Consider the following 14,610-nt stretch of genomic DNA (forward strand, 5'->3'; position numbering starts at 1 on the left):
AATTTGGTATTATTAAATTTTCGCTTCTATTTATGCGTTTCTACTCGTGCATCTACTCTAATGATCGATTTATGAAATTGAATATTTTCCAAAGTTTTTTTAAACAGCTCCACATTTTAACAACAAAAGATACAACGTGGAAGTTTAATCGAAAAGGGAATTATGTTGTGATTACGATGAATCTTTACAAATTATGGTAGATCCGATTTTCGTAGTTTAATTGTTTTTAAATATTTCACGAGCTGTAACGATTTTGATTTAGGTAACAAAATATCTTCGGTACAAAGGACACGGGTCTTTCGTATTTAATTCTATATCAGCAAGTATCACTGTCATTTTTAGAAAGTCATTATTCTAGGGCAAGAAACTTCGATCTATCGTATTTGTCGAGTAAAAGAGAGGACAAAAGCAAATACTTTCTGCAAATAACGTGGCATCGCCACGTATTCCGTAGACTTCGTTCCGTTATAAATTGTAAGAAATTACCAATAGCTTCGAAAAGTCTGAAATTATTTAATTCTTAAAACTGTCTAAGATTTGATTCGATTTCACGTGTAATTTTACCGCGGTTAACATTCATTAATTCAAATAGATCAGTCTAACTATGGACTCGTTAGCTTCTTGTTTAACACACTAAACGGGCGAAATAGGAAAAATAGAAAAGTATCGCAACTTTTCTGGCGTGAAAACACTTAACGATGACTAATCGCTGTGACGTTATTTCGGCCTACGGTGGCACGATGGAAAGATTGTTAGGCAGAGTTCATTGAAAACTCAATGCTGTGCTCAACCTTTATACACCATCGTATTTATTTCGTCAGGCGTAAGCAAGTGTTTAATTAATAACTCGCCAACGTAAAGCAGCAGAGTTTAAAGCAGTTTATTCGAGTGTGGGAGGAGGAAGGTGGAAAAGCAGAAAGATACCTGACGCAAAAAAATATTTACTTGTAAAACATGTACCTACAAGCTTTCTTTCAGAAGGTATACACGAAACCACGTGTGAATCGGTTGACGCGTTTGTCGTTAATTTCATAAAGTTTATTGCACTTGCTTCGTTAAAACTGCAGTCTAATATTTGCCTCCAAACGCCGGCGAGCCTAATTAGATATCGTTAGCGAAACTGGTCTGTATTTTCAATACATAAAGTCACCCTACGTATATGTAACCAGATTATAAATTGCATTTTTCATCGTAATAATTTATTTTCTTTTACGCAACCGCAGCGTAACGAAACGCCTGGCGGCGAACAAATTTAATTGTACCGGTACGAAGTACGTATACAAATTCTCACACTGGTGATCTCGTCTTTCGCGTATCACGAGATAAGCAGGATCGTCTTCGCGAAGTTAATCATTCGCTCGAAAAAGCGTCAAAGAAGAGCGGCCGAAAAATTGACCGGCTTTTCGCGTATTTGTGGTAAAACAAAAAGCAGGTGTAATTTGCATAAAATCCTCTCTTCTCTCCACCTTCAATTTCTCTCCTTTCATACCAGCCACTTATTAAGCCACTACTTATGTAAATAGATGAACGTGCGCGCGGTTATCAGACGAAAGTCGATGTAAGCACAACACGTCGACCAACGGAATAGATAACAATTTTTTATCTGGTCGCCTGTCTTCGAAGCCATCGTTCTTTTTTGCTTTGGTGACGCCAGTGCACTTTGCTATTTTATCGGCAGCTGGATTTTCAAAGATAGACAAGCTTCCGGTTGTTGCAACTGGAAAGCTCGTATTATCCGTAATCAATAAGTTTCTCGCGCGAAAACATTTTTCCCCTACGTACATAGCAAAACAACGGCGTTAAAACGCGGTAAATTTCCGCAATTTCAAATCACATTAAATACTCGCATAAAGGTCAAATCGGATTTTTTGCTGCTTTTGATTTTTTGCCATTTTCTTGGACATCGACTCTCGCGCATTAAATGATTATTGGTTTCTGTATCGTTAATCTCCTGTCTTTTGTTTATCCTATATACTCTTGTTTATCGGCGATAATCAGATTGCAAATTGACATGTTTCGTAATTGCTATCGACATGTTAGCTCGCACCGTTCGCCGTGTATTTGTAATTGCTCGCAAGAATCTCGAAGAAACTAAATCTAATGCTAGTAAATAAGTAGAAACGCATTAATTCGATCGAACGAACGAACTACTCGCGTTTTTATCTTTCTTGATCGTCGCTCCTATATTTCTCCCATACGCTTTTCTTTCAAGAATTTTGATTAAAAAGAAAAGGACTATAAAAAGAGCGTTACGTTTTCATAGCGTCACCGACCTGATACTAAATTTCATATTATATACACGTTTGCTTCGAATTCCTCAATTTTCTATAACTTTCAAAATCTTTCCTCCTTTCTTTTCGCTTGCCACCAATTTTTCCATCTTCCCTTCTTCTTTCTTACTTACGTGTTTTCTCTCCTCTTCCCCTCGATGCCCTCGGGAACCGTCTCTGTCAATCGTTTTGGCACAATTGTCGCGGCCTCTTTCTCTCCCCCACTCTTACTCCCGATTTTCTCTCTCTTTTTAACCGCCTATCGCAGTCGGTTATACGCGCTCCTCTCTCCCCTCTCTCTTTCTCTCTCTCTATCCATCCCGGTCTCCCTCTCTCTAGGTTGTTCGGCTCTCGAGACCGTGACTGACTCGATTCGCTTCGACTCGGCAGTCGCGGTTAAACTCGCGCAGGAGGCATTACGTGCGATTTGCGCGTCACGCGCGTTATTCATAACGCAACGAAAGAGGAGAAAAAGAAACGTCTTCCGTCAGTAACGGCCGGCTTTTTGCTTCTCGCTCGTGCAAGTCCAAGAGTGGTTTGCCTCGTACGGAATTCATTTTTCCATCGCACACGCTGATCAGTGTTCGAAAGAGTCGATTCGTCCGAGTGTGAAGATCAGCAAAAGAGAATCACGGTTTTGACGAGCCTGGCCCGTCGTCGAAGCGCGAACGCGTTGCCGTGCACGGCCGAACGTCAAATTCAGCGCGCAACGAAAACAACCTCGCCGTGTTGCGAAATTCTCACCGCGTCGGTCCCAAACGCGTTTCGTTCGGCGGTGAAAATTGAATCGACAGGCGTAAGAGAACGGCTGACGTTCGAATTGGGATCAAAGTCTGGTGACACAAAAGTGAGAAAGTAAACAAGCTGCGCGCGTGCACCGTTGTCGTGTACGCCATGTGCGCCCGCTCATGATCGGCAAGTGCTCTGTGCAACGTTTCGATTCGCGGCAAGTCGTCGAATTCGATAGAAGGAAAATCGTTTGCTCGGAACTGCGAATTTTAGTACCGTTAAGAATCGCGATTGAAATTGTCTCGCTTTCGAAATCGCCAACGAAGTGGACGAGGAGAATGCTCGATTTCTCTGTTGGAACAGTGCGCGTACCGAAATGATAAGGTTAAGTCGCAGCTCGTCGAACAAAGAGAAGACAGCTGAAATCGACTGAAAGACTTGGGTTGTCAAAGACAGGGCGTACGCTTCGTGTATCCTTGTTTGACGTAGCAAAAAAAAAGAAAAAAAGAAGAAAAAAGAAAAGGAAAGAAGAAGGGAAACGTGGACGGGAAGGAGAGTGCGCTCGTAAATCTCTCGTTTCTCGTCTATATTCCGTGTCGAACGTAGAATAAGCGTTTTAGATCGGGGTGAAAAGAAGTTGGACGAGATACGTTTGAAAGTCAGCTGTTTGTCGAGGGGCAGAGCGCGCTGCGCTAATTCCTTATGGACTTTCGATCGTTCCAAGTATTTTACATCGCATTTCGTGCGCACGTGGTAATCGCGAGACGAGCGTGACGGCAGCTCTGGAAACGAGGTAGTCGGTCGAATATCGTTGACTGGATCTACGAAGATACGGCGCTCGTCTCGAGGGTGTTGAATCCATCGAACGCTGTTTGCGAAAACCGGTTGCTCTTTCGTTTTCCCTGCCGTGTTAACAATTAGTGCCACGTCTTCGAACGAACAGTTTGATAGATCGTTGAACATTCTTTACGATTAACGATCTTCCCCGAGATGCAGAAGTGATGGACGTCGCGAATCGGAGGCGCAGCAGTCGGCTTCCAGCTCGTGTACGAGTCGATTGAACGTCGTCTCCGACGAGCGACGTTTTCGACATCGGATCGGCATATCGATCGTCAGAAAGTAATTATTCGCTTGGTTGTTTACCAGCGTCACGAAACGGCGGCCAGACTCCGTGCGTGTCGAACCGTCGAGGCACGTGGATGTTATCGAAGGAAATTTGCCCCGAGAGGTCGGTCCGCAACGTGGGAGCGATTACAACACAAGCCAGTTCATTCATCGTACGGATTCCAGCGCACCGGAAGTGACGAGACGAGAGTGCTTCCCCGAAGTTCGCGCACGCACGAGTGCGATATAGTCGACTTTTGTAGAGAGCCGCGTGTAACGCGTGTGTATAGCAGAGTTGTTTCGTGTGGAACGGGAAACGCCGGGTAGAGAGTAGAAGAGAGCTTTGATCGTGAGAGGGAACGAGCACACGAGTTCCAGAGAAGAACGCGCGCGCGGCACAGAAAGACGAAGAAAGGGGTAAAGGGGAAAGAAAAGGAAGCGGCGCAAGGCATCGAGGAACAAGGATGCGGTCGTGGCGGAGAATAGCGGGCTGCCGGACGACCGAGCGTCCTGCGAGACGCACGGTCGCTCCTTGAAGGACACCGCGGTTTTCGTGACCGGAGGATGGACTGCTCTGTCGAAGAAACGAGTTGCGTGCGAGAAGAGCAGCTCTCATTCTTACATGACGACCACGCTGTCTTGTGAACCTGATTGTTCCATTTCGTCGAGGCGCCCCGCCACACTCAGCGCACGATTATGCAGCTGAAGAAAGCGATGCTTAAGATATTCGATCAATGTGAGTTGCCGATTTTGCTTCTCCATCTCTTTCTTTTACTTCTTCTTTTCACTGTCGTTCTCTTGCTTCTTCGTCTTGCTCCTTCCTTCACCTCCATTTTCCTTCTTATTTGTGTACACCGTTGTTTCGTGTTTAACTTCTTGCAGCTCGTAGTACGAAACGATACGTCTATGAACAAAAGAGAGAGAGAGAGAGAGAGAGAGAGAGATCCGTTATACGTAAGAATAATTAGAAATAATGGTTGGTAATAGAGATTTCAAAAATATGTTTCTTTTACGTTACTTAGACCCTGGCTCAGTAGTTCAATTATCGAACTGCATCACACGCAACATAAATGACATGCAATATTTTACTTGACAGAAAAAAATGTGCAGAGTAGAACAGTATACGCATTTATACGCAGTACATACCGAAGGAAGAACGTAGCGCAGATGCGAATAATGAAAACCGGAAAGGACAGTAATATTGCAAAGTATCAAAGTAATTGCTGGAGACTGTGCTGAAAAAAGCTTTAGAAGCAAAGAGCTGGAAGTAATTTTGTTTTAAATACGGAGAATCGCTGAAAGAAATAAGACGAAATTGCGGGACTGAAACCACTAACTCTCAAAGGGTTAACTACTTTAAAACCAATTCCCGGTGAATGAAAGTTTCTCGGCGAATTTCGACTTTCTTTGTTACCTCTTTTATTTTTAGAACCTCGGATTTTAATTGTAACGAACTCGTAACACGTCTTGAACGAAAAACGAGAGGAAAGTCAAAAGTGTTTTTCGAATAACGTTTGCGATCTTCTCGTAGAGGAAGATACGACGAGAAATTTAGATTCACGATACGACAAATTTTTGCTAACTCGATACGTGTTTTGTTGCGTTTAGGTACATACAAGACACAAACGTACAATACCGATAGGGCCTAGATCGAACGATGATAAACGCACTCGAGGTTACGGACAACAAACAGCTGTCGAAAGTAACCGAGACGATGATGTTTCCAGCTATTCTATATCGACTGTAATACGTTTTTATCAATGTTATACTACATTGTCCAATCATTTCTTCGTATTGGAATGGCTATTGTAGTTGTACATTTTGCGCATACTTCGTTTGTACCGCGATTATAAAAGTTAGTGGTGTACAGTACCTGTTCAGACACAAGACGATAGTGAGATGCTTCCGTTCAAGTTCAAAGACAGTGTTTATAGTATCAGTTAATGCCCGACAGCGTTAGATGTAAGAACAATATTTCTCCATCATGTATAGTGACTGTTAGTTGATAATGTTTTCGTATTTGTTTGTAAAAGGCCCCTTCTATATAGCATTATTATTAGAGAGGAAAAAGAAAGAAAGGGAAAAGAACAGACACGTCGTTTTGCAAACAGAGAAGAATTCATTGTATTAGACAGTGTTTAAAGAACTAAAAGGTTTCCATTAGTATCTGTTAGAAAAGATTTTCATAATATTTGCGAGCGAAAATTTCACGACACATATGAAATGATATGTTTCTTTCCGAAAGAGTAGAGAATTTCACGAAAGAACAAGATTGCTTGTTACGAGGTCAAATGTTGTTTGAACATAATGCACGCTTTACGGAAATAATTATTGTTTGTTGACGTCGTGGACGTTCTTATCTAGAAATATAATAAATGCATGTCCGAAATACAATGTGTTCAAACTGATTGCTATGCTGAAATTGTTACATTAAATTGCATAATATTTGATGATCTGAATCGTGTCGCTATTGTCTCACTTTTCGACGGATAATATAACTCGATTTTAATTCGACATGAGTTTGTACGAGTATATCTTGCTAAGATTTATTTTCCAAGTTAAATTTGCTTCGAATTCTTGCTATATGAAAATACGGTACGCTCAATTCATCTATATTCTTTACATTTTCAAATATATTTAGCTATGCAAACCGTAACGATAGTAGAAGTTTTGACCATCTTTACTTCTCTTCAGTCAAAATTAATTATGAATGAATTTAAAGAAGCCCCGGATGGAACTCGGCAAAAATAACGTTATATATATAACTAATCGCATTGTAGACAGGCATAATGTGATTCCTTATGAAAAAATAAGACGAGAATGTAGAATAAAATTCTTTGTTTTGGAGAAAACCGAGCTTGAAAATTTGTCAAATATACTTGAACCTGGGTAATTCCAGGCTGGACAGAAATAAATAATGGCAGAAATAAATTCTACAGCCAAGAACAAGTAAGGAGTGTGGAACAAAATACTTCTATTTACGGCTTTATCGCGAAGAAAACAGAGTTTGAACGTGTTTAGTTAAGAATCGGCCTGTTACACATGTATGATAAATTTTCAAATTTATTTTTCTCGGAAACGGAGCGTCTTGTGAAAATATTTCATTTTACAATTTTTACTTATTTTCTTACGTAGACTAACCCGCTGTCGATTATTTATTTACTCCTGTCCAATGTGGAATTAGCCAGATTCGAGTACACTTGATAAATTTTCAAACTCGATTTTCTCGAAAATTATGCGTCGGACAGAGATAATTATATTCTCTGTTCTGTATTATTATTCTGTGTTCCATATTTTTCTTACTTTTTCGTAAAAAATTATCTCACGCCAGACATTATTCGACCGCGTTCTGTATAATTAATGTTCAATATTTAAATCTATCAACAATTCATTAACTGAACGTCGTTGGACAAACTTTTCTTTTCAAAGTATTTGACCGAGAAATGGTGTTCTTCTTTTCACGGATGTACTAATTTCTTTGTTTCCGCTCGCCATCTGCTCACGTACGTACACGTACGTGTACACGAAGTTGTGTGCATGTGTAAGATATCGTATAGATTAATACTCGTGCGAAGCAGTCTTCCTGTCCAAAAGTGTTATGTCCGCTGTTGTGCTAACGTTTAAAAGTATCCAAGCATTTGCTTGTGTTTGACAAAACACAATGTAAATTACAAGTGACAGTACCGGTAATGATCTAGTTATCTAATCGATACTATCGTAATTACATGTAGCATAACGTTACTGCGAGTTTGATTTTTTACACGAAAAATCATTCATCCACTTGCAATGGAAAGATTAAAATTTGTATGATGAAACTTATGAAGGTGTTGCGATATTTTATCATCGGTCTATTTAATTTTAAATTACGGATCAGACGAAGAGATTTTTATAAACTGCTAGGAATACTAGGGTGGTTACACTTATGGGATAAGGGCGAAGAATTTTTCTTCAATTCTAATAATATTAATAAATTTCCTATAATAAATCATTCGTTTCTAATAAATATTACTTTCAATTGTTAGTTCGTCGTAAGTTTGTAATACTTGTCTTAAATACTGTTTCTGTATAAAAATCAATGAGTGATAGATAAAGAGAGAGAGAGAGAGAGAGAGGGAGAGAGAGAGAGAAAGAAAGCGTCCAGATACGAGCGCCTAGTATACGTAGATTGGTTTCTTTGACTGGCGCTACGCAGGGAGAAAAAAATGTAAATGAGTCGCGCGAGACAAAACGTGTTCTTTAATCATTGGCAGCGAAAGGAACGTGTCGGGAAAAAAGTCAGTTGAGACGAATGCGTGGTCGATAGATAAGAAGCATGAACGAACGTGTACGTAGTGCGACGTAGTTGTCGCAGCTCCGTTATCAATAGCTCGGTGCAATCGCACGGGTAATAAATTAGATCCGCTCGTAGAAGAGCAGCGAGCGTTTCTATTACATAGTAGAAAAAGAAAGGAACGTCAGCGTGTCGCGTCGGCTCGGACGTGTATATAGTATCGTCTCGATGGAAAAGTTTGGTGTATTTGGTAGGAACGAAGGCGTATCATGGACTGCTGTAAATGCAGAGGCTTGCTCGAATGGCACGTACGAAAGTATTGTATTTCGTGTAGACGTTTGTTCCCCGCGGAACGCTGCACCGGTGGCTGGCTGTGTGCACGCTGCAATAAACGTAGCCGTGAGTCGAACTGCGGTGCATGGCATAGCCACGCGTTCCTCTGTGCTCCTCTATGCTCTACTCTACACGCTGTACGTTCTACGCAGAGCGCGGAGAGACCCGTGCACACGGCTGACCGTAACTGCATGCGTGCGTAACGTGATTCCTTCGTGCACAGCATGGGCCCCATTAGTGGCCCCCAGGTCGTAATAGCGTAATAGCTCGACAGGTTACTAGAAGGTATCGCGAAAACCCATAGCCTCTTTACGATAACTCGCTCCCCTATCGCGATTCGTGTCACCGAATAAATCTCATATTCGCCTATCTTCACAGTGGACGCGAATTTTATCACCGCGTTCACTACCTGCGACTAATTTTTTTCTTGCTGCGGCAGCCCCGTCGATAGCTCGGTCGTTCGATTCGAAGAAAATGAAATCGCGTGATTAGGCGTATTGCTCTCTTGATACGGATGTTCGGTCAGAATAACGATATTATCGCTCGAAATTATAGAAAATTCGATTTGCTTCCTCGATACGCTTTCGCTAAATCGCTTGTTTACCCCTATCAACGGCTTAACTATCATTGTGTCGATCAACGTTATTGTTCGTTTCAATGTTGTTTCAACCGTATGATATGCAAAGTATCACGCGTCAATAACGTATCGAGAGAGGATTTTTTCCCCCAACAATCGTGAAACTTGGTAAATGAGTTCGTGAATAAAAAGCATTCGACTGTTGTTTCAATCAATGGGGAGACGTATGGGATAATTCTGATTCGTACACCTTTTGCGCGATGTGTACATTAGGGAAAGTTTGTCGGAGTGGTTATTTAAATATTAGAAAGAGTTTCATTGTCTCGATTTTGATTTCATGATTTCGATCTTTATATGATTTTGCAGAATGAAAAGATTCTAAATAAGAATGCTTTGCGAGATACATATGTAATTACTAATTACGTTTTAGGATATCGTCACTCGCACAGATATTGTGATGCGATGCTTAAAAACACATTTTGAGAGACAAATAGTTGAAGCAAAATTAACAGAGATGTGATAAGAAAGTAATTTTCAACAGTTCTATGTATGTGGATGTTGGTTACACTTTTAATATTTTACATAACACACATTATTACACACATTACGTTACAGACTACATTTTACAGTTTAAGATGATCGCTTCCTGTCTTGCTCTTGCTTATCTTACGTTTATTATTAATTAGAAGAATATTGCGTTAGCTATGTAGTGTTGTAGTTTTTCCGATATAGTTTCTTTTTTAGCGCTTGATATGGTTAAATATCTATCTTCAATACAATTTGAAATTTAAAACGAATTTAGTAAAATAAGTCACCCTATAATATTATACGCATACTTATCGTCTTTCGTAGGAGAAGTAAGTCTTTCTTTATTTTAGCGAACGATATCTAAATCCCCGATATAGTATGTCTTTTATCAAAGACGAATTCATCAGAGAACAGGTGTCTTATACATAGAACATATATAATGCTGCAATAAATGTCAGATTGACGATAAATGAAGTATTATTTACAGGCCTATAAAATCGTGCTAGTTGTACGTGATAAAATGAATAGGTAGGGGATAATTGCCTTAATTGCCGATAATTGTTCGTTATCTATAAACAAAAAAAACAACAACAAAAAATGAAGAGGCTACATAAATTTGAAAGATAACATTTGCGAATGATGTAATTTTTAACAGGAGTATAATACGTGCACCTCTCACATTTACGTAATATAATCTAGTATCTTGTAACCAATATTCGAGTAATCCGAAGTAAAGATAACATTTTACTCGATTAGATTGCGATGAAAATTTTTAACAATACGTTCGACCACCTTTGGTAACATACGCAAATCTACAAGAATACTAAGACACAAAAGTTCGCAGAGGAGCTCGTAACTAATTAATTGAGACAACAATATCCCAGGTATTTTTAAGAAAATGATGCAATTAGTAATAGTTGTAACAAGTTCAAAAACTTGGTACGAATGTTTACTTGTCATTCTTCTTTAATTCATCAATTTCTTAGAACTCTCGTAATAAACAAAGCCGCGCCATAATTGTCATAAAACGTGTATGAAATTGCCAAAGAAGGAAACCAGATCAAACAAAAAAGAGTGATCAGTTTCGTGAATTACTGAGAACAGAGTAATAGGACGCTTCAAATAATTTTATTTAAAGAAGAAGAATTTCCTTTATCGAGGCACTAAAATTTAATACTTTTAAATTAACCAATATCTTGTTTTACGTAACTGTTGTTTCACACATTTTTCAAAAATGAATGTATTAACGTAACGAAATTAAAATTGCATCCATTCTTCTTAAATTCATTCATAAGATAACAAGATTCTATCTTTTTTCATCAAAAGTGTTGTTTCGCGTACTGTATGCATATTTATGATATTTTATACAAATATTTCTTTAATAAATATTTATGATATTTAGTAATATTGTACATACGCGCGCGCGTGTTATAATTTAAGTAAACGTGCATAATTACGTATGAGCAACATCGAAAGTACTATGCGTTACTACCTTACAATTAGTTAATTAAAATTGTAGCGTTGTACGTGGCGATACAACTTGAGACTAGAAAAGGATAACAAGAACGTGCTTGAGTAATTTTGAACGGGTTTCGAGCAACAGTACTCTCTTGAAATGAAATCGTAATTGGATACTCGCATCGCTGCAATTACTTCGACTTTTTCTGAATTCGTTGCCCTAGAATGTCTGTACCCTAAATACAGCTCTCATCATCTATTTTTTTTTTTACCTCGATAAAACTTAGCAGGGAACGGTATGATTTCTGTTTGCGGTTCTACCTGCCGGAAAGGTTGACATTTTTTGTGGACACCATCGCGAAAAAGCTGCTTCATCGTTTATCATTTTGTGGCGAAAATATTTGCTCTAGGCCAACACAGTTGGCTAGACGGGCCGAAAGCAAAACCGGAAGTTTGTGACAGTCGAAGCACAATTTCAATTTCGCTTGTTTGCCATCTGTTCGTTGATATAAATTCGGCAAATAATATTTTCTCTGTAATAGAATTTTCGCACGTTCGTTTCCGATTCGTTTACCCGAACAAGAAATTCGATGAATTTTAATGATTTCCCCGAACAATTTTATCGTCTTCACTCTTGGATAAAACAAAGTTTCCTTAATCATACGTAATCGTTCAGTATTCTTACAAAAAATAATCCAAAGTAAAAGTAGTGCTATCGCCTGAATTAAGTAAGTCGTTACATTTGGCCTTTTATCGCGAATTTTTAATTTACATTTTCAAAAAAAAAAATTATATTAATGTCTGTTTTTTCTATAGAAGGAAAAACGTTGGTAGCAGATGCTCATTGTATTTTTTATTGTGAGATACGTACAGCTTGTAATCTTATAAAATAAAAAAAGGAATGTTTTCATAATGCTTTAAACAATCATGGCTTGCAAACTTAATCGAATTTAGTCTTTTCAATATTATTATATTGCAATTTGTTATCGTCTAGCAACAATTCATATGACGTTGTATTTCAATTGTTTAAACACACAGAGACGTGGATAAACTAATTGTGGATAGACTTTATCAGGATTTTTCAATCGATGGAAACGCAAACACTTCAACATTTCAAAACAAAGGAAAATGAACTTACACGTACAGCACTGTCAAAATAAATCTACCAAGTATCGATGTTTCCTTTCCTTTTCTTTCTTTCTTTTTTTAACTTTTTAATAAAAACATCTAATGATCCATATTTACGCATTAAACATAACAAAGAAGTTTTGCTCAGGAAAAAATACCGAAACATTTTGTATTCACCATGAATTTTTGTTGGGAAGAAGTATTACAGGAATAGAGAAAGCTGTTAGTTAGATGCTTGAAGGACTGTTAAATCTATTGACAGCGCGTTGATGTTCGCGAATGGCCACGTTAGCTAAAATCATACTGAATACACAAACAAGGATTTCTTGTTTCTTGGAATCAGCGTTATGATATGGCGACGATTACTTTAGGCAATGAAGAAATAAACGTCGTTATTGGTCTAAAACGCTCGCTATAATCGCCTAATCACTGCCAACTATGAATAGGAAAATGTTATAGAAATAGCGTCGTATTCACCTTCATTTGTTTGTTACACATAATCGAGTGCAGCGTGAACGACAGGAAATTTCTTGATAACGACAAGATAAAGAAATTATTATCGAAAATAGCGCTGTTACCATCGATCACAATTATTCTAGGAAACAATACAAAACGACGACAATGATAATTGTAAGGAAAAGAAATTATTTTCCACAGAATTCTCACATCTTATGCAACGAATAAATCAAGACGCGTACATACAAATGCGATAATTGTAAAAGAAGAAATAATTTTTCAAAGGATTATTACGCTTTATTCAATGAATAAACTTGAGCTACGGATCACGGTAAATGTTAGAGGATTGTTATGTTTCTTGATAACATCGAAAAGTTGAATGGAAGTAAGAATCAAACAGTTCAGCAAGCGATAGTTTAGGAGCAAGTAAATCCCTTAGAGTTAAAATGTTTTGTATTCGTTTGCACAGACGTATAAATGTATTTATATTATGATACGTTGTCTAAAATATTTTCCAAGTTTATTTTCTTCTCAATCCCCAGAATTATTTCCAAGAAAACGTAATACCCAAAGGTTACAAGCCCGATCGGATGGTATAACAAACCCACGCTCTTTTAAATTTAAATGTAAAATAGCATGTACACGATGCACTGATACCTTAAAGCATTTAAGCTCTTTATCCGTATATAAATTTTCCATTTACATATGCAGGTGGTATTCTTCTTTTAGAGTCTGTTAGCGAATCGGGTATCTTTGAAAATATTTGAAAATATCTCCGTTTGTTGAAGTTAGTTGCAACTTTATATGTTATAATCGGTTTATTTTTGACTACCTAACAGGTCGGGTTGCGCTACGTATTCAGATGTAACTGCTTGCAATCTTCAATGATAAATATATATTTTCTTTTTTTAGAGAAATTGATAAAATAGATTTATATTTAATTGTTTTGTTATAGCACGATTATTTATTTTTGCGCCTTATTATAACGCATTTAATTACAAAGCACAGCATTTGTTACACGATCGTACAAGTACTTGCATGATTTTGTTGATTTCACATAGAAACGTACTTGAAGATAGAGAGTGACGTTAATAATTTGTTGAGACTTTCGTATATTCGATTATTTTCCAAGATTTACCTCGGATATAAACAGTATGATTGAACGTAATCAGAAGTAAAAGAATCACAGAATACTAATTGGAACTAATTTTTGCAAATATGGCTCTCTTCGTTCACAATGGTAACATTGAGAAGAAAGAATAATGGTCCTGATAGAAAATTTTTGTACCAAGATATGATCTAGAGTCGTACCAGAATTCTGCTTACTATATTTTATAGTTAAATCTGAAGAACTTTGAGGCACGTATTGTCGTTATCGCGTTTGGCTTTCTAGTTCCTAGATATACTTTTACGTACGTTTGTCATAAACTTTTCTTTCTTTATAAGCCATTAAATTCTGCAAAATGCATTCTACAAAAAATCTGTACCTAGAAATATCGGATGCTATAGAGATATATAATACTGTGGAAGAAAGAAACAAATTTTTTATTTTATATAAATAATTTGTTAATTAACGTTTTTAAATATCTATATACACATATTACGTGTGTGGTGTGTATAATAACGCAAAAGAATTATTACTAGACTGCGGATTCCTTGCGCTTGTAAGAAATTTGAAAGTGCAATATTGCACAGGATGTAGGTAATATGAAACGATATGTAATATATCGAAAATGTAACGCTTCCTGTATTATTTG

General features: G+C 37.8%; 1 protein-coding gene across 14 annotated transcripts in view; it reads left to right on the forward strand.

Moving 5' to 3' along the window:
- The window catches only part of LOC117212384 (dual 3',5'-cyclic-AMP and -GMP phosphodiesterase 11-like), a 146,538-nt gene that overhangs the window by 79,027 nt on the left and 52,901 nt on the right, over positions 1-14,610 (forward strand). For 3 of the 14 annotated variants that reach the window (XM_033457186.1, XM_033457187.1, XM_033457189.1), the window contains one exon: positions 4,146-4,839. The exons of 9 other annotated variants lie outside the window; for them this stretch is intronic. In XM_033457186.1, coding sequence (XP_033313077.1) covers positions 4,800-4,839 — 40 coding nt within the window. In that variant the 5' untranslated portion in view covers positions 4,146-4,799. Of the gene's footprint in view, positions 1-2,644; positions 4,840-14,610 lie in introns of those variants that run through there. 2 more of the 14 variants (XM_033457185.1, XM_033457190.1) reach the window with 1 other exon arrangement.

This window comes from Bombus bifarius, unplaced genomic scaffold (genome assembly GCF_011952205.1).
Source record: "Bombus bifarius isolate JDL3187 unplaced genomic scaffold, Bbif_JDL3187 scf7180000008289, whole genome shotgun sequence".
Classification (NCBI taxonomy): Eukaryota; Metazoa; Arthropoda; class Insecta; order Hymenoptera; family Apidae; genus Bombus; species Bombus bifarius.